At 45.5% G+C, this 19,691-nt stretch overlaps 1 protein-coding gene and 1 non-coding gene across 7 annotated transcripts in view; both read right to left on the bottom strand.

Moving 5' to 3' along the window:
* Positions 1 to 19,691, bottom strand: part of UBAP2 (ubiquitin associated protein 2) — a 137,251-nt gene that overhangs the window by 6,744 nt on the left and 110,816 nt on the right. For 4 of the 6 annotated variants that reach the window (XM_047754489.1, XM_047754486.1, XM_047754488.1 and 1 more), the window contains 5 exons: positions 18,170 to 18,339; positions 16,042 to 16,255; positions 7,642 to 7,678; positions 4,761 to 4,944; positions 3,958 to 4,006 (listed from right to left, as the gene is read on the bottom strand). In XM_047754489.1, the coding sequence (XP_047610445.1) occupies positions 3,958 to 4,006; positions 4,761 to 4,944; positions 7,642 to 7,678; positions 16,042 to 16,255; positions 18,170 to 18,339 (654 nt within the window). Of the gene's footprint in view, positions 1 to 1,419; positions 1,574 to 3,957; positions 4,007 to 4,760; positions 4,945 to 7,641; positions 7,679 to 16,041; positions 16,256 to 18,169; positions 18,340 to 19,691 lie in introns of those variants that run through there. The other 2 variants (XM_047754487.1, XM_047754492.1) reach the window with 2 other exon arrangements.
* LOC125113131 (small nucleolar RNA SNORD121A) lies at positions 5,671 to 5,752 on the bottom strand. The gene has a single exon (XR_007131360.1). It is a non-coding gene; the product is annotated as a small nucleolar RNA SNORD121A (small nucleolar RNA).

Genomic DNA, 19,691 nt, shown 5'->3' with positions numbered 1-19,691 from the left:
GGCTGTGGCATGCACCCAGCTCCCCTGGAAGGACTCCTGCTCCTTCCACCTAGACGAACAGACAGGGAAAGGGCAGAGGGCCGGGGTGTCTGTAGAGGCTGCCGACTCCCACCCACGACAGCGCCAGAGTCAGGAGTAGCTCTGAGCACTGCACAGTGAGGCCCCGAGCCAGGCCAAACAAGCTTTTGCCCCTTTTAACCAAAAAGGGCAACTCCTGGTCTGGGGAGGAAGGGAATCCTCAGAGGAGCTCTTGTGAGAGGGAAAGAGATCCTACTCCCTGACAGGAACCCAGGAGCCACCCAGAGAGCCTCTCCTGCCCTCAGCAGACCTAAAAAGCTTGAGTATCTGCCCCCTCAGACCAGGAAGGGGACAAGCTCATCCCTCAGGCCATCCAATGTGGCTGCCACTCAGCTCCTCAGATGGGCCCAGGAAAGCACAGTCCACCACACCTTCCACCACATGAGACAGGAGAAAACACTAGAAGTCCTTCATAAAGGACTGAAGCAGGAAAGACATGGCTATGATGGACTATGATATACCTGACTATTTGAAAATCAAATATTTGCTGGAGTTGCCGTAGTGGCTCAGTGGTTAACAAATCTGACTAGGAACCATGAGGTTGCGGGTTCGATCCCTGGCCTTGCTCAGTGGGTTAAGGATCCAGCATTGCCGTGAGCTGTGGTGTAGGTCGCAGACGTGGCTCGGATCCCGAGTTGCTGTGGCTCTGGCGTAGGTCAGTGGCTACAGCTCCAATTAGATCCCTAGCCTGGGAACCTCCATATGCTGCAGGAGCAGCCTTGGAAAAGGCAAAAAGACAAAACAAAACAACAAAAAAAAGTAAATAAATAAAATAAATAAAAATCAAATACTTGGGAGTTCCCTTGTGGTCCTTGTGGTGCAGATGGGTTAAGGATCTGGCACTGTCACTGAAGCAGCTTAGACCGCTACTGTGGTGTGGATTTGAGCCTTAACCTGGGAACTTCCAGATGCCATGAGCACAGCCAAAAAAAAAATTATATATGCAGACACACACACAATGACAAACTTAGGGAAAAGAGTTACACTCCTCATCACAAAGGGCTACTTACTAGTCTCCCAAATACAGAAATAAACATCACAGACCTGAGGGAAAAATGAACAGTGTAAACTGTTCACCCAAAAGGAAATTGAATGGCTTGAAGTATATAAAATGAATCTTCAACCTCTTTCAATTAAAAACTATACTGACAAGTCATTTTTCTATTAACAAGCTGGGAAAAATACAATGATATTATTTGGTAATGTCATTTCAGGAGGTGGTGGGGAAATGGGAGCCTTCCATAACACACGCCTAGTGGTTCCTCCTTCAAGGGTTTACCCTTTAGACACAGCTACACACGTGAAACAAGCAGAAGGTTCCAGGCCATGGTTTGTACATACACATCTCGTGTCCTTGTGCTTGGCAGATACTGCGTCTCTTACAACATGAAGGTCTGTGGCAACCATGCGTTGAGAGCAGGTCTATCAGCACAATTTTTCTAACAGAATTTGCTCACTTCCTGTCTCTGGGCCACATTTGGGTAATTCAGATCTCTGGGTAAGTCAGATATCTTCATTATTATATTTGTTATGATGACCAGTGACCTGTGATGTTACCTGTGCAAAAAAGATTGACTTGCTAAAGGCTCAGATGATGGTTAGCATTTTTTTAGCTAATAGTATATTTTTAAATTAAGGTATGTAAGTAACTTAATTAATAAATAAAAAAATAAAAATACTTAATTACTTAAGTTACTTACATAAGTTGCAAACATAACTTATGTGAACTGAGAAACCCCAAGATTTATGTGACTCGCTTTCCTGCAATATTCACTTCACTGAAGTGATCTAGAACCAAACCCATGATATTTCTGACGTATCAAAACTGAAAATGTCCCGAAAGTTTCATCAGAGGAAGATTAAATAATGTTACGCAATAGAGGTGTGAACAAAGAACTGATTCAACACAGAGACCTCCTGAAGATACACTGTTAAGCTGGGGCAAAGTTAAAGGGCACTATCACACTGGGATACTCCCACTCCTATTACAGGAAAAGGGTGGATGGAAAATGATTGTGTATTTTCTTTTTTCTCTTTTTTTAAATTTTTGTCCTTTCAGGGCCACACCTGAAGCATATGGAGGTTCCCAGGCTAGGGGCTGAATTGGAGCTTACCCGCTGATCTACACCACAGCCACAGCAACACTGGATCTGAGCTGCATCTGCAACCTATACCACCACTCACAGCAACGCTGGATCCTTAACCCACTTAGCGAGGCCAGGGATCATACCCGCATCCTCATGGATGCTATTCGGGGTCGTTACTGCTGAGCTGTGATGAGAACTCCATATTGTGTATTTTCTAGTTTATGGGTTTTAAAAAAAACAAACTCTATAGAGAGTCAAGACAATAGTAGGAAAAGGGCTAGAAAGCAGCAGGAGAGAGATAAAAACGTCTCTCTGTATGTCTTTCGTTAATGGATCTCGGGGCTACATCAGCAACTGCATTCAGCAGCTCCGGCCATGGCTGCTGTGCTGCAGGATCTGGAGTTTCTTGCTAAGACACCAAGTGCAGCTAACCCAGGACAGCAAGGGCTCTGGGCTCCAACACCCAGAGCCCAGGGACAGGAGGCCAGCTCTCCACGGCTCACGGGGGACGTCTCAGAGCTCCCATGGAGGCTGATGGGCAGGCACTCAATGCAAGGGCAGAGAAACACTCCCCGAGCTCTGCTATGGAGGCGGTGGTCTGTGTCGGAAGACAGAGAATTAGGCGTAAGCTTTTATGGGGAAAGCTAGGGTATGAAAGCCACAATGTCAGCCAGATCCCAAGGAAGGGGGACGGAACCTTTTCCATCTCTTCATTCTAGAGCAAAAATATGACTAATTCTTCAGAGGAAGCAAATTTCCCCAAGTTCCCGACTCCTTCATTCATCTGTACCCGAAACTTCCCTCCCTGCCTGAGGCCCCATCAATTGCAACGCAGTGGGACCCTGATGTCTCCCAAGAGGAGACACTGCATTCTTCCTCTTCCCAGTCACTTTCGCTTCTGTGGCTCCTGGTGTCCATGTCTCTCCAGGCTTCCTGCCAAGTATCTACCCCCTGCCCTGCCTCCTCGCCGCAGCCCAGCCATTCCCCACTCACGCCGCAGAGTCTAGCTAAGCCGGATCGCTGAGCCTGCGCTCCCAGCTCCGCAGCCGCGCTTCCATAACCACCCAGGGCCTCTCTCTGGCACATCAGGACACGCGAATGGGGCTCCCACTCATGCTTCCATCCTTGCCTCTCCACACTCGGCACTTCTTCCCCCAAGTCTGTCCCTGGGTGGAGAAGATGGAGTGAGATGGCATGAGGTAGGCATGACCAGAATACCTCAAGTCCCCATGACCGGCACACTGGGATGCAGTGACATTGCCTGGCTGTCAGTCTCAGATACATGTGCTCTCCCTTCCCCTTCCAGTGTCCCCCCTACACTGGCCTTCACAAAGTAACAGAGCATCACCCAGGAGCAGTGCGCAGCTGGTGGAGCCCAGGTGGAAGTAATCAATGAGTCTGCTTTCCTCTAAAAAGCTTCCAAATACCTCAACATTACAAGTCCCAGAAAATAAAATCAACCCTGCCTGGTAGAAAAGTGTCTTACACAGTGAACTGCACAGTGAATTTGTAGGAATACATTCACCACCTGACAGCCCTGCCAATCATATAGCAGGTCTGGAGAACCAATTCTTCTGCGGAGGCATGAACATAGGAGGCTAGATTTCCTCTGGAGGTTCCTAGGAAATTATCTCTTCAAACCATGTTCCCAGATTGAGACATGAGAATAAAGTGATCAGAGTATTGCAGATACTTAAAATCTACAAACTAAAGCCCCTCCTTTGAAGCACACAACTAAGCTGCAAGCCGAGCAGGGTCGGGGGGGGGGGGGGGGTGCACAGAGAACACTTACTGTGTGTGATGTGCTGGAGGAGAGGCTGCTCTGATGGCCAGAGAGGGAGCTGGAAGACAAAACACAGCCCACGTGTCTACCCTCTACGTCACTGCGCACCAGGGACCCGCCACCCTAGGCAGGCTGCACCCAAGCTTGCCTCCCTCCCACCCTTCCATCCGTTTGGCCCTGGAAGCAAGTCCAGGTGCCGTGTGGCTAGAAAGGACCTGAAGGGTTACTCGCATGAGGATCTGGGAACCTACAGAGCCAGCTGTAAACACCAGCCTTGGAGACACCATCAAATCTGTGTGTGAGGGAGGCACGTTCCTACGTTCAACCCCACAGGCCAGAGTCAGAGCTGGAACTCCCATCAAATCCAGAATTCAAACCAAACACTTTCACTCCTGGCTTATAAGCAGGAGGCAAGAGGAGAATTCTAGTCAGAAGACAGGGCAAGGCAGAGGCCTGCTCAGAAGCCCACCAGCGCTCTCACTCCACACTGCAGGGACGGGGCCCAGAACAGAGGGGAGACAGGGTTCAGGGTTCAGGGCCCTCCCCCCGCTGCCAGGGCTGGAGAAGAGTAGCAGCAACCCCCTGGCCCACCCCCTTCCCAGGGGGCCGGTGTGCTGTGATGGCAGAGGCAATCCAGGCCCACAAGGTTTCCACACCCGACCCAGCACCATGCTGCAGCATTACTGCCAAAGGCCAGGAGGGTCCTGGGGCGGGGGGGTCAAAGGCGCTCTGTTCGTGGGAACACCCAACGGAAAGGGCCCAGGCCTGGGTCTCAGTGTACCTCAAATTCTGGGACCCTGTTTTCCCCATACCTGCTAAGCTGAGAGAGGGGGCTGCTGGACAGGTCACCAGGCTGGGACAAGGAGGGCAAAGTGGCAGTGTGCTGGGATGCAGAGGACAGAAGCGGAGCGCACGAGGTGGTGCTGGGCAGGGAGCCCGCGGATGGGAGGGCGGAGGGAGGGTCGGTTGTCTTTGGAGCTGGAACGGATGAAGTAGCTGTAAGAAACACAGGACTCAGGCAGGGTGGAAAATGCCATCCTTGTCATCATACGTGCCTGATGACATGGACACACACCTCCCAGCTAAAGGAACAGCCTCGAGCTGCACCCAGAGAGGGAAAGAGGCTTTAAGACTGAGAAGTATGGTTTCCATAGAAGCACAAAAGATGACAGTGAAAATCTGGCGGGCAAACCACCTACAAGCTGGGTCTGCTTTTATCAATTGACTATCCCATCAGGGAGTTCCCACTGTGGTGCAGCAGAAATGAATCCAACTAGCATGCATTAGGACTGGGGTTCAATCCCTGACCTCACGCAGTGAATTAAGGATCCAGCGCTGCAGTGAGCTGTGGAGTAGGTCACAGATGCGGCTCAGATCCCAAGTTGCTGGGGCTCTGGCGTAGGCTGGCAGCTGCAGCTCTGATTCAACCCCTAGCCTGGGAAGCTCCATATATATGCTAAGGCTGCAGCCCTAAAAAACAAAGAAGACTATCACATCAGGCTGGCCTTGGGAAAGCGCAAAGTGAAATTTAGCGCAGGAGGAGGTTGAGAGCCCAGGGAACCTACAATGGGCAAAGCTACATAGGCCTGAAATCCGGAGAAGACACCCTGCTGTGCACATCTACTTCCCAAAGTGCAGGAGGAATGTGCTTGGTCAGGGCAGACCCCAGAGCACACAACACACGAATCAGGCTGTGGGAAGCGCATGAATGTGACCAAGCCTGCAGAAAAGACTCAGTCTTAGTATCATCCACACATATAACTCAGATATGTGCTTGGAAATAAAGCATCATTGTCTTTTCCAGTTAGGAGGGAGCAGCACCTTTCCGTAGGGAGCCCGGGGCACCCCGGTCACACACAGGGGTTGGTGACCTGAAAACAAGCACAGGCAGGAAAAGGGGTGACACTCCACAAGGTCAGTTCTTAAAGGGGTCGTCACCCCCGAGGCTCACTTCTTACCAACACTCTTTCCCAAATGACACCTGTTCTTACAGAAACCAGACAAAGACACCACGGATATCCCTGGCCCCAAACTCACCTTTCTGGGTTTTGACTCACACTGAGGACAGGGACACAAAAAGCCTCTCAAAGAACGTGTGTGACAGAGCGTGTGTGTGTGTGTGTGTAAGGCGCGGGGGGGGGGGGGGGGGGGGGGAGATCCTATCTAAAATGGACACTATGTTTTACAGATTATCTCATTATCTCAGAGTTCCCATCGTGGCTCGGCGATTAACGAATCCGACTAGGAACCATGAGGTTCCGGGTTCGATCCCTGGCCTTGCTCAGTGGGGAGGATCCGGCGTTGCCATGAGCTGTGGTATAGGTTGCAGACACGGCTCGGATCCTGTGTTACTGTGGCTCTGGCGTAGGCAGTCGGCTACAGCTCCAATTAAACCCCTAGCCTGAGAACCTCCCTATGCCGCAGGAGCGGCCCTAGAAAAGGCCAAAAACAAACAAAAAAAAACAAAAATAAAAAACTTATTATCTCATTTAAAATCTCCAAATACAATCTCCAGTGTAGGTTCTCAACCCAATACCTGGACAAAAGAAAGCTCCCACCACAGCTTATGGAATTCACACTTCCTGTGATATCCAACCTTCTCAGAGCTACTCATCTATCTCCAAACGGCTCTGGCAGCCAAGCAACATCAAACTCAATTCTGGGTAAACCATGTGTGTCATTTCAATGTCAACTGAGATCTGCTCCTAATCTGGCAAAAAAATTCCATGGCCACACTCTTCAAATTCCTAAATAAAAAGGTCGTTCTGGTTTCCATACCTAATAGTGCATACCATGTGCCCTACTGAATGATCAACGAAAATCATACTAAACTATGGCAGATAAATTGGCCTAGAACAAAGGAAACAACGCCAACAAGGACTCACCTGCACTCTCTGCAGTGACCACTGAGCTGTACCAGACTTGGGGTGCGAGCTGCCCCCCATTTTCTCCCAAGTGTTCACTGTGAGCAACAGCGCCTCTCTTCCTCACCATGTCTTTCCTGAACAAGCGCATGACTTTTGCTTTACACGTCTTTCACTTTATTTATTTATTTCTTTTTTTGTCTTTTGCCATTTCTTGGGCCGCTCCTGCAGCATATGGAGGTTCCCAGGCTAGGGGTCTAATCGGAGCTGTAACTGCCAGCCTCCGCCAGAGCCACAGCAACGCAGGATCCGAGCCACCTCTGCGACCTACACCACAGCTCATGGCAACACCGGATCCTTAACCCACTGAGCAAGGGCAGGGATCGAACCCGTAACCTCATGGTTCCTAGTTGGATTCGTTAACCACTGTGCCACGACGGGAACTCCCGTCTTTCACTTTAACAGAGTGAGAGCCCCCTGACCATCCTGGAGCCTGGGCCTTTGAGCAAAGCAACGGCTACATCCACCCACATTAGAGTCTACACTTGGGGTGCAGGCTGACAAGAGCAGAGGAATACAAGATTGTCACCACCTTCCCACTGTGGTTATTTCTAATAACCTGGTCATACAGGAATCGCTAGCTCAACTTCTAAACCCAAAGAAATAATGCTGACGATGCATCTGGGGAAGCTATTAGAAAAAAATGTAAAAAGACTACTCTTGCAAAATTAGCGATTGGCCATTTGTTTTCCCTACCACATTAGTTATGCCCTTTCTCTTTCTGTGGTTTCCACCAGCCACAACAAGGATTGTTAGCTCACATACTTACTGTCTATTGTCTGCTGACTTCGACTACCATGTCCATTCTGTAAGAGAGAGAAGAAAGTAAGTAAACCAAATGATAACTTAGATGACTTTAACCACAAAGATATGAAGCATTATAAATTAAGCAAACAACTATAGCCTGTTCTGTTTAATAAAAGGAGATGCTTTTACTTATTGTGTGTATATATACTATAGATTTTTGGTTTGCAGTTAACCTGGAGAAAAGGGAACCCTATTACACTGTTGATGGGAATGTAAATCGGTGCAACCTCTATGGAAAACAGCATGGAGATTCCTCAGGAAACTAAAAATAGAATTACCATTTGATCCAGCAATCCCACTCCTGGGCATCTATCCAGAAAAAGATGACTTAAAAAGATACATGTCGGGGAGTTCCCGTCGTGGCACAGTGGTTAACAAATCCGACTAGGAACCATGAGGTTGCAGGTTTAGTCCCTAACCTTGCTCAGTGGGTTAACGATCTGGCGTTGCCGTGAGCTGTGGTGTAGGTTGCAGACGCGGCTCGGATCCCGAGTTGCTGTGGCTCTGGCGTAGGCCGGTGGCTACAGCTCCGATTCAACCCCGAGCCTGGGAACCTCCATATGCCGAGGGAGCGGCCCAAAAAATAGCAACAACAACAACAACAACAAAAAAGATACATGTCGGGAGTTCCCATCATGGCTCAGCAGTTTAACCAACCTGCCTAGCGTCCATGAGGATGCAGGTTCGATCCCTGGCCAGTGGCTACAGCTCCAATTGGACCCCTAGCCTTGGAACCTCCATATGCCACACATGCGGCCCTGAAAAAAAAAAAGAAAAGACACATGAACCCTATACATTGCACCACTATATACAATAGCCAAGACATGGAAACAACCTAAATGTCCATCAACAGAGGAGTGGATAAAGAAGATGTGGTACATATACAAAGTGGAATGTTACTCAGCCATTAAAAGGAAGGAAATAATGGCATTTGCAGCAACATGGATGGACCCAGAAATTATCACCCGAAGTGAAGTCAGTCAGACAGTGAGACACCAACATCACATGCTATCACTTACATGTGGAATCTAAAAAAAGGACACGATGAACTTCTTTGAGGAACAGATACTGAACTCAACAACTTTGAAAAACTTATGATTTCCAAAGGAGACAGATTGGGGGTGGGGGGTGGGCAGGGTGTTTGGGATGGAAATGCTATAAAATGGAGTTGTGATGATCATTGTACAACTATAAATGTAATAAAATTATGTTAAGGAAAAAAAAGGAGATGCAATACAACAGGTTTTTTCTTTTTTTTTTTTTCCCCCGCTATGCCTGCAGCATAAAGAAGTTCCCAAGCCAAGGACTGAACCTGTACCACAGCAGCAACTACGCCAGATACGTATCCCTCTGTGCCACAAGATAACTCCACAATACAAAAAATCCTTAATAAATCCCAACAAGCTGACATTTTTTTAAAACCAAAGTGGGTGTTTAAGGAAGTAACAAGGATAAAACATAAGACCCAACTCGCCAGAAACAATGAAACTTACTAAAACTTACTAAGCCATACAAAGAACCAAGGAACTCTTATTACCCTGAAATCACCATGAGACTTTCTTTCTCAAGCACATTCTGTCTCCGAGAAACCCTCATACCAGAAAGAAAATGTTTCCAAATTATAACAAAGATAAAAATGAATTATCATGTTTTATACTATTAACAAAATAGTTCTCAGATAAAACATGTGACTTAGAACCTGTGTTTTTCTGAACTGAGGAAAGAGTGAGGACAGTAGATTCCCCCACAAGAACAGAACCTGAAAACAACTGGTGTGAGCTCATCGCAAAGCATTTCATTGGAATCTTCACACAGTAGGAAGCATCCTCACATGAGAAACTGCTTCCACAGACTGAGTGACTGACAGTGGAGACTACAGGTCCGACACTGGCCCTGTACAGGAAAAGGAAGAATATGACCTTCTTACAAATGTCAAAACCATGAAAGAGAAAGACAAACCTTATGGCTGTTGCCTCTGCTCTGACCAAAATCCCATACAACTTCTGCTCATAAAATCTTATTTACAACACATTTTATTCTTAAAAGAATTTGAGATTATTTACAAGAAATGTAGACAATAAAGCAGAACTGCTGGTGGGAAAATAAATAAAAGACTAATGATAGGGAAGCGAAAGGAATACAGGAATACATAGATAAGTGGAGAGCAACCAAATATCTAAGCTTTTGCCCCCTTCTCAAGAAAGATTTACTACTCAGTAAATGTAAACAAATGACATCAAGTGTGTATAACCTAAATAGCATGAACCCCAACATACAAAGTCTTCTCAAACCTATACCAGGCCAGAAAAATAGAAAGCGGGAATAAAAATGATTCCTATAACACCTTAGGAATATTTCATTATTCCTGGTAAATCTTTTTTTTTTCTTTTTTTGGCCACTCCATGGCATGTGGAGCTCCCAGGCCAGGGAGCCATAGTTGCCACCTATGCCACAGCTGTGGCAACACCAGATCCTTAACCCACTATGGTGGGCTGGGGTCAAACCTGTGTCCTGGTGCTGCAAAGATGACATTGATCCCATTGTGCCACAGTGGGAACTAATGGAATTTTTTTTTCCTTTTTAGGACCACTCCTGTGGCATATGGAGGTTCCCACACTAGGAGTCTAATCGGAGCTGCAGCCACAGCCTACACCACAGCCATAGCAACGCCAGATCCAAGCCTCATCTGAGACCTACATTGCAGCTCACGACAATGCCAGATCCTCACCCATTGAGCAAGGCCAGGGATTGAACCCGAGTCCTCATGGATACTAGTCATGTTCTTAACATGCTGAGCCATAATGGGAACTCCAGAAAATCATTTTCAAAATACAAGCAATGAACAAACTGACATGACAAAGGAGCCACATTATTTGGGGTGGTGAAAATTCTAGGCAGAAGCATGGCGGGTAAAGCACTGGGAGTTCTCTTATGGTGCAGCAGGATAAGGATCTGGCATTGTCACTGCAGCAACCTGGGTTGCTGCTGTGGTGAAGGTTGGATCCCTGGCCTGGGAACTTCTCCGTGACACAGGCACAGTCAAAAAGAAAACAAAAAATTTAATTTAACAGATAAGGCACCAAATGATCAGGACAGATGAGAAATCTGCAAAGGTTTTAGGGTTTAGTTCAATTAGCTGAGCCAGTAAAAAGGTAAACATTGATATGGACAAGCACGAGCTAGAGCTGAAACTGAGATGCCGTGGAGATGACAGCGTTAACCACACCATCTGATTTATGTTTTACAAACCAGAAAACAGCACCATCCAAGGAAATGGAGTGTTCTGCAATAATGGAACAGTCTTTCTGTATGTGCTTATAACCACATCTAGACATTGAGATTTAAAATGTGGAGTACCTGGAGTTCCTATTGTGGCTCAGCAGAAACGAATCCAACTAGTAACCATGAGGTTGAGGGTTGGATCCCTAGCCTTGCTCAGTGGGTTAAGGATCCAGTGTTGCTGTGGATGTGGTGCAGGCTGGCAGATGCAGCTCCAAATCGACCCCCTGGCCTGGGACCTTCCATATGCTGCACATGCAACCCTGAAAAGCAAAAACAACAAAAACTCCATGTGGCTAGTGGTTACCACCATGTTAGAAATCAGAACTTCTTGTCAAACAAGATAGATTGGGAATACATGACTTGGGCTCTCCCTGCCATCTCCTTGGTGGGGATGCTGCAGCTTGGTTTTGAGCTGAGGCAGCTCAGGGCAGAACTTGGTGCTGAGGCGGCCACCCGGCTCCCTTTGAGCACAGAGAAGCCAGAGAAAGCTAGTGTGACAAACAAGGGTAAAAGTCAGAGCATGGAACCAGAGAAACCACCTCCTCCCTTAGGTCCCATGACAGTTGAATCTAAAGGTTGTGTCACCACAGCCATTCATGCAAAAGCCAGTTCCAAACAAAATGCTGTGACAGATCTGACAGTCAAGGCCGAAAGTGTAGCTACTCTAACGCCTCCGTCAGAAGGAGAGGCTAACACTGAGCTCTTCCAGTATCTTTCCAAGATCTCAGAACTCGGGAAGAGTGATGTGGTTTTGGATAAGGGTGGTAAATCTCATGAAAAAGTAGCAAGGCTTTTGGCCTCCACAACTCCAGAAAGGATCTTGGAGAAACTGAAAAGGCAGGTTGAAAAAAAAAGATAAAAGCAAGAAATGAAAAATGTTTTTAATAAACTTTTTTTTTTTGTCTTTTCTAGGGCTGCACCTGCAGCATATGGAGGTTCCCAGGCTAGGGGTCTAATCAGAGCTGTAGCCACCAGCCTACACCACAGCCACAGCAACACGGGATCCGAGCCACATCTGCGACCTACACCATAGCTCACAGCAATGCCGGATCCTTAATCCACTGAGCGAGGCCAGGGATCAACCCACAATCTCGTGGCTCCTAGTCGGATTCGTTAACCACTGAGCCATGACGGGAACTCCAAGAAACTTTTTTTATTGCTAATGATAAAGAGGCTGTTAAAAACGAAAATATATTTAAATACATAGAACACTGAAATGTATTTAATAAGAACAGGAGTCAGTGTTCCCATTGTGGCTCAGTGGAAACAAACCTGACCAGTATCCGTGAGGATTCCAGTTTGATCCCTGGCCTTGCTTATTGGGTTAAGGATTTGGTGTTGCTGTGAGCTACAGTGCAGACTGCAGACAAAGCTCAGATCTGGCGTTGCTGTGGCTGTGGTGTGGGACGGCAGCTGCGGCTCGAATTCAACCCTTAGCCTGGGAACTTCCATATGCCATGGGTGCGGTCCTAAAAAGCAAAAATAAACAAATAAAATTTAAAAACAGGAGTCAAAAAGGAAGTATGAAGATTAAAAGTACTATACATTGAATTTAGGTCCTAAAGTCCCTGATCCCACCCAGCTTGGAACATGTTACTCTGATTTTGTGGCATTACAGACAACAGAGCTGGATTCAGCCCCTCTCATCTTGTGATGGGCTTTTGATATCCAGAAGTTGAGAGAATTCAGGATCACCTGGTACAAGATGGCAACTGGAATTTAGATCCCTTGACTCCCAGTTGAATGCAGTTTATCTGGATTATAAATTAAAATATTTCCACGATACTTCTAGAATTCTGGGAATTGCCTTCTAACTCAAGTTTAAAAGTGACAGAAGAGGAGTTCCAATCATGGTGCAGCAGAAATGAATCCAACTAGGAACCATGAGATTGCAGGTTCGATCCCTGGCCTCACTCTGCCGTGAGCTGTGGTGTAGGCCAGCAGCTGCAGCTCAGATTCGACCCCTAGCCTGGGAACCTCCATAGGCTGCAGGTGCAGCCCTAAAAAGCAAAAACAAAAAAACAAAGTGACAGAGGAAAACTGTCATACTGCTTTCTAGGGTTACTTTATATCCGAAAATGTGTATCTAAATGCAAAAATGTTGTCTGTGTCTTTAAAAACTTTATTGAGCATTTTTTAAAAAAGTAAACAACAATAATCAAGACTTGTAATTTAATATTAATTTTCTTTCTTTTGAAAAAAATAAGTATGTATTAAGAAGAGGGAGTTCCCATCGTGGCTCAGTGGTTAACGAATCCAACTAGGAACCATGGGGTTGCGGGTTTGATCCCTGGCCTTGCTCAATGGGTTAAGGATCCGGCATTGCCGTGAACTGTGGTGTAGGTTACAGACGAGGCTCGGATCTGGCATTGCTGCAGCTGTGGCATAGGCCGGCAGCTACAGCTCTGATTAGACCTCTAACCTGGGAACCTCCATATGTTGCAGGTGCGGTCCCAGAAAAGCCAAAAAAAAAAAAAAAAAAACAGAACATTAAGAAGAGAAGACAGGTGTGGAGAAAGCACAGGCAGGCTCCAGGGGAGGGGGCAAGAGAGAGAAAGAGCAAGAGAGGAAGGGAAATTTTCATTTTTGAGAAATCATTGAATTTTCTTCTTCCTTAGATGGTAAATGGAATCATCACCAGATCTGGCAGTTCTTATGAATCTCCAAAGATCCTTATAAGATAGAAGACCTGGAAGCTATCTTCAGTCTTTGTAAAAGCCTATAAGAAATCATATGTATCTTGAAGCCTCAAAAACTAATAATAACTATCTTGTTTTTAAACATAGTTAAAAAGAAAAGAAAACCCAGCTCTTGGGTGTGGAGAAATGAATACCCTGATCATTTGATGCTTTACTTGGTGGGAATATAAACTGGTATAAATTGCTGTGCTGTACACCTGAAACTAACATAATAGTGTAAATCAACTATATTTCAATTTAAATAAAAGAATATATGACCTTTTTAAAATATGTAAACCCAGAAAGACAAATATACAGTGGAAAATGAGAGTTACAAAATTTTGTGTGGTAGAAAGCAGATGCAGGATAGAAACTGACTGAACTGACCCGGTAAAGCCAAGTCCTAAGCCAGTAGTACAGAAAACCAAAAGACCACTCAACTTACACCAAAGAACCATACCAAGCAACTCAGTATTTATATATACCACATGACACTGGAAGTGGGTATGAAGGTAGGGCTAAAGTGTAGAATTTTTTTTAAACTCTGCACAGCATGGTGAATGCCCCCTTCCACCTCTCCCACAGGCTCTAAACCTGAAAGAGGGTTATTAACACATGGCCAAGGGTACTACGAAAAAAAAAAAAAAGTGAAGTCAGTGCAGACAAAACAAATATTCTGACAGTATCCTTTTCTTCCTGTTAAGCTCTTAAGACACTGAGTGACAGATACAAGCCCTATAGAGAAGAGACTAGAAGAATGGTCCCTGGAGAATCCAAAAAAATTCAACAGAAAAGACCCACTGGACTTCCGGTCATGATGCAGTGGAAAAGAATCCAACTAGGAACCATGAGGTTGCTGGTTCAACCCCTGGCCTCACTCAGTAGGTTAAGGATCCAGCATTGCCGTGAGCTGTGGTGTAAGGTTGCAGACACGGCTCAGATCTGGCGTTGCTGTGGTTGTGGTGTAGGCCAGCAGCTACAGCTCCAATAAGACCCCTAGCCTGGGAACGTCCATATACTGTGGGTGTGGCCCTAAACAGACAAAAGACAAAAAAAAAAAAAAAAAAAGGCCCATGGGGGTAGAGTTCCCACCATGGAACAGTGGGTAAAGAACCCAACTGCAGCAGATCAGGTGGCTGTGGAGTGCAGGTCTGATCCTTAGCCTAGCACTGTAGGTTAAAGTGTCCACCATGGCAGCTGCAGGTTTAGGTCACAGCTGCAGCTCAGATTCAATCTCTGGCCTGGAAACTTCCACACACTGCAGAAGGGGTCAGTGAGCCAAAAAAGAAAAAAAAAAAAAAAACCATGTTACACAACCTAACCCCACAAGCAGTTAATCTTTTAGAGTCCAGTAGCCAGCCTGGAATCACTAGACATTTGAGGAAAACATCTAACACAAAAGTTGGAAAAGGAGGACTTCCCGTTGTTTCTCAGTGGTTAGCGAGCCCGGCTAGCATCCATGAGGACACAGCTTCGATCCCTGGCCTTGCTCAGTGGGTTAAGGATATGGCGATGCCATGAGCTGTGGTGTAGGTCAGAGATGAAGTTTGGATCCCAAGTTGCTGTGGCTGTGGCGTAGGCCAGAAACTACAGCTCTGATTGAACCCCTACCCTGGGAACCTCTATGTGCCACCAAAAAAAAAAAAAAAAGTTGGAAAAGGGAGATAAAACTGTCAGGTTGATATGGACAAGTATTACCTCAGCACCTTTTTTTTTTTTTTTTGCTTTTTAGGGCTGAGCCTGAAGCATATGGAAGTTCCCAGGCTAGGGGCCGAATTGGAGCTGCAGATGCCAGCCTACACCACAGCTACAGCAACGATGGACCCAAGCTGTGTCTGCAACCTACACCATAGCTCATGGCAACATGGGATCCTTAACCCATTGACCAAGGCCAGGGATCAATATTGCAACCTCAGGGTTACTAGCTGAGTTCGTTAGCACTCAGCCACGATGGGAACTCCCTTTTTTATTATTTTTTTGTTCTGGAGAAATTTTTGAGAAGGAAACAAGAAAATGTACCCACAATTCTGCTATGCCAATTGTTTATTATTTTCATGTTCTCATCCACTATTTAAAGTAGCTCTCACTGGTAATGCCTGAATGTCTTTGCCTTACAGGAAACTAAAATACTAAAACCCTCCTACCCCATCTAACCACTCTGAACAACTCAGGGTGTCTCCCTCCACTACCATCATACCAAGGACTCGGGTCCATTTGAACACTCCATGCCCATGGGTGCTTGAAATGAGAGTTTCAAACAAGATAGCTACTACTGACAATTCAACAAACTATACAGATTCTACTCAAAAGGGGAGCCAATTTCTAAAAGGAAATCTTACCCAAAAGGCACATTGAGCTCCAAACAGGCCTTCCTACAACAAGAAACCTGAAAGACCACTCACCGCGATGGTTCCTGGAGCTGACTCCGATGGACTCACAGAGCTTTGGTATGCAATCCTGTTATGCACAGAACTCTGGTCGTAGGAGGAAGACGTTGTCACTGGACTAGTGGAGCTCAGCGATGAGCTGGTCAGACTGGAGGAGGTAATGACTGAAGTCGTATAGGTGGAGTTCTGTACTGCACTGGTCATGGGCAGAGAGGTATTCAAAGAATCACTACAAAAGAATGAAAGACATCAGACACAAATTTGTGTCACTTGAAAGGTATTCATGAAATAGGATGACTTCATCACTTTATTGGCATACTCTAAATCAAATAAGCATACCTGTAACTATGAATTTATACTACTGCATTATTTAAATGATGCAAATGGTCATTCCTGTTGCAGCTCAGTGGAAATGAACCTGACTGGTATCCATAAGGATGCAGGTTTGATCCCTGGCCTTGCTGTGGCTGTGGTGTAGGCTGGAGGCTACAGCTCCAATTTGAACCCTAGCCTGGGAACCTCCATATGCTGCAGGTGTGGCCCTAAAAAGACCCACACACACACACAAAAAAAGCAAACAATTCAAAAGAACCTCCTCTAACCCCCTCCACTATCAGACCCACTTAATTTAATTAATAGGCAAGGGGACATGAAACATCTTTAAGATTAAGAATCCTTGGAAATACTTAAGGAATCCAGATGCCTTGGGTCCATCCTTAAAAAGAGGACTCAAGCAAAATCACATTTTGGCTCCAGAAGGCTCCAGAAACTAATTTTATTAGGTGAATATGATAAAATCTAAAATCTGGAATTCTTGGAGTTCCCGTCGTGGTGCAGTGGTTAATGAATCCGACTAGGAACCATGAGGTTGCGGGTTCGATCCCTGCCCTTGCTCAGTGGGGTAACGATCCAGCGTTGCCGTGAGCTGTGGTGTAGGTCACAGATGCGGCTCGGATCCAGCGTTGCTGTGGCCCTGGTGTAGGCCAGTGGCTTCAGCTCCAATTAGATCCCTAGCCTGGGAACTTCCATAGGCCATGGGAGCAGCCCAAGAAATGGCAAAAAAAGACAAAAAAAATAATAAAAAAATAAAATCTGGAATTCTTGGAGGTCCTGCTGTGGCACAGCGGGTTAAGGATCCAGCACTGTCTCTGCAGTCCCATGGGTTCAATCCCAGGCCCAGTGCAGTGAGTTAAGGATCCAGGGCTGCCACCAAAAATAAGGAAAAATACTCTAGGAATGCAAAATGCTGAAGCCACTGTGGAAAAAGTTTGATAGTTCCTCAAATGGTTAAATATAAGAGTTACCCCAGGACCGAATAATTACTAGGTAAATATCTAAAATAAAGGAAAGCAACAAAACTTGTTAATGAATGTTCACAGTAGCATGCTGTGTAATAACCAAAAAGTGGAAGCAACCCAAATGTCTATTAACCAAAGAATGGATAAACAAAAAAATGATGTATCTGCACAATGAAGTATTTTTTGGGAACAAAATGCATTCATATTACAACATGGATGAATACTATGCCACGGGAAAGAAGTCAGAAACAAAAGGCTACTGGAGTTCCTGTCCTGGCTCAGTAGTTAACAAATCCGAATAGGAACCATGAGGTTGCAGGTTCGATCCCTGGCCTTGCTCAGTGGGTTAAGGATCTGGCATTGCCATGAGCTGTGGTGTAGGTCGCAGAGGTGGCTCGGATCCTGCGTTGCTGTGGCTCTGGCATAGGCTGGCAGCTACAGCTCTGATTAGACCCCTAGCCTGGGAACCTCCATATGCTGCAGGAGTGGCCCAAGAAATGGCAAAAAGACAAAAAAAAAAGAAAAAAAAAAGAAAAAAGAAACAAAAGGCTACTTATGCATTTTTCTAGTTATAGGCAATACCCAGAAGTGGCAAATCCATAGGCAGGATACTGGTTTCTAGGGGAGGGAGGGGAGGAATAGGAGTGACTGCTAACAGGTACAGGATTATTTTTTAGGGTGATAGAAAAGTTCTGGAATTAGATACTGGTAATGACGGCGCAAACCCATCACTACAGAGTGTATTTTATTTACCAGGTGATTTCTTAGGCTCTATTTTGTTTTACTTTGCAAACAAAGGATTTAATTAAAACAAAACCAGAGAAGTAAAGTGGGACGTTGTGTACCTTAAAGATTTCGAATACAAGCTAATGGGAATCTGACTACTAGTTTCACTGCTTGCAACTGATCCGAATTCAGAGAGAGAAGGTTCTGATCCAAATTCCAAGGCTCCAAACTGGACATTTAATCCTGTGACATCTGCTGAACCTGGCATTTCTACCGCAGAAGCTGGGATCTGAAAAAGCAAAAACATGATTCAGCAACAGAGGTCAGCGACTCCAAGTTCCAAAGGCTATAACAGAGCTAACAAGCACTGCGGCCACCCTGAGCAACAAGGGGTGAAAGGATGAAAGGAAGGAAAAGGGAATAGGATTTTGTTTAAAAAGAGAAAGGAAAAGAGCAAAGAAAAATTAAAAAGTTAATGGGAGGGTGTTCCTGCTGTGGTGCAGTGGGATTGGTGGCATCTTGGGAGTGCTGAGACACAGGTTGGATCCCCAGCCCAGCACAGTGGGTTAAGGATCCAGCATTGCCACAATTGCAGCTCAGATCTGATCCCTGGCCCGGGAACTCCATATGCTGTGGGGTGGCCAAAAAAGGAAAAAAAAGTTAATGGGAGGATGGTCAGTATCACAGACTGCTCCTTAGAGCAAAGAAGAAGAGGAGGGTTGTGGTGACAGATGAGTAAAGAAGAGGGGGCCTCTGGTGAAAGCATTACCCGCTCAATGAACCACTCATGCTCTAGCTACAGAACACAGCTAAATACATCAGAGCAGCAGATTCTTATGGTCTTATGTGTTTAAGACCATCATATTTTCTGGGCCAGAACAAAAATTTGAAATAACAGTCCCACAGAACTCGAACAAAATATTTTTAAAGTTTGTTTGGAAGCACAAAAGACCCAGAATAGCCAAAGACCTCCTGAAAAAGGAAAATGGAGCTGGGGGAATCAGGCTCCCGGACATCAGACTATACTACAAAGCAACAATCATCAAAACCGTATGGTACTGGCACAAAGACAGACATATAGATCAGTGGAATGGGATAGAAAGCCCAGAATTCAACCCACGCACTTACAGTCAACTAATCTATGACAGAGGAGGCAAGAATATACAATGGAGAAAAGATAGCCTGTTCAATAAGTGGTGCTGAGAAAACTGGACAGCCACATGGAAAAGAATGAAATTAGAACACTCCCTAACACCATACACAAAAATAAACTCAAAATGGATTAAAGACCTAGATATAAGACCAGACACTCTAAAACTCTTAGAGGAAAACATAGGCCAAACACTCTCTGATATAAACAACAGCAACATCTTCTCAGATCCACCTCTTAGAGTAATGACAGTAAAAACAAAAATAAACAAATGGGATTTAATCAAACTTAAAACTTTCTGCACAGCAAAGGAAACCCTAAACAAAACCAAAAGACAACCAACGAAATGGGAGAAAATATTTGCAAATGATTCGACTGACAAGGGATTAATCTCCAAAATTTATAAAACACCTCCTACTGCTCAATACCAAAAAAACAAACAACCTCATCGAAAAATGGGCAGAAGATCTAAACAGTTCTCCAAAGAAAAC

Source organism: Phacochoerus africanus, chromosome 12, assembly GCF_016906955.1.
Source record: "Phacochoerus africanus isolate WHEZ1 chromosome 12, ROS_Pafr_v1, whole genome shotgun sequence".
NCBI classification, from domain to species: domain Eukaryota; kingdom Metazoa; phylum Chordata; class Mammalia; order Artiodactyla; family Suidae; genus Phacochoerus; species Phacochoerus africanus.
This window is presented reverse-complemented; position numbering and strand designations above follow the sequence as displayed.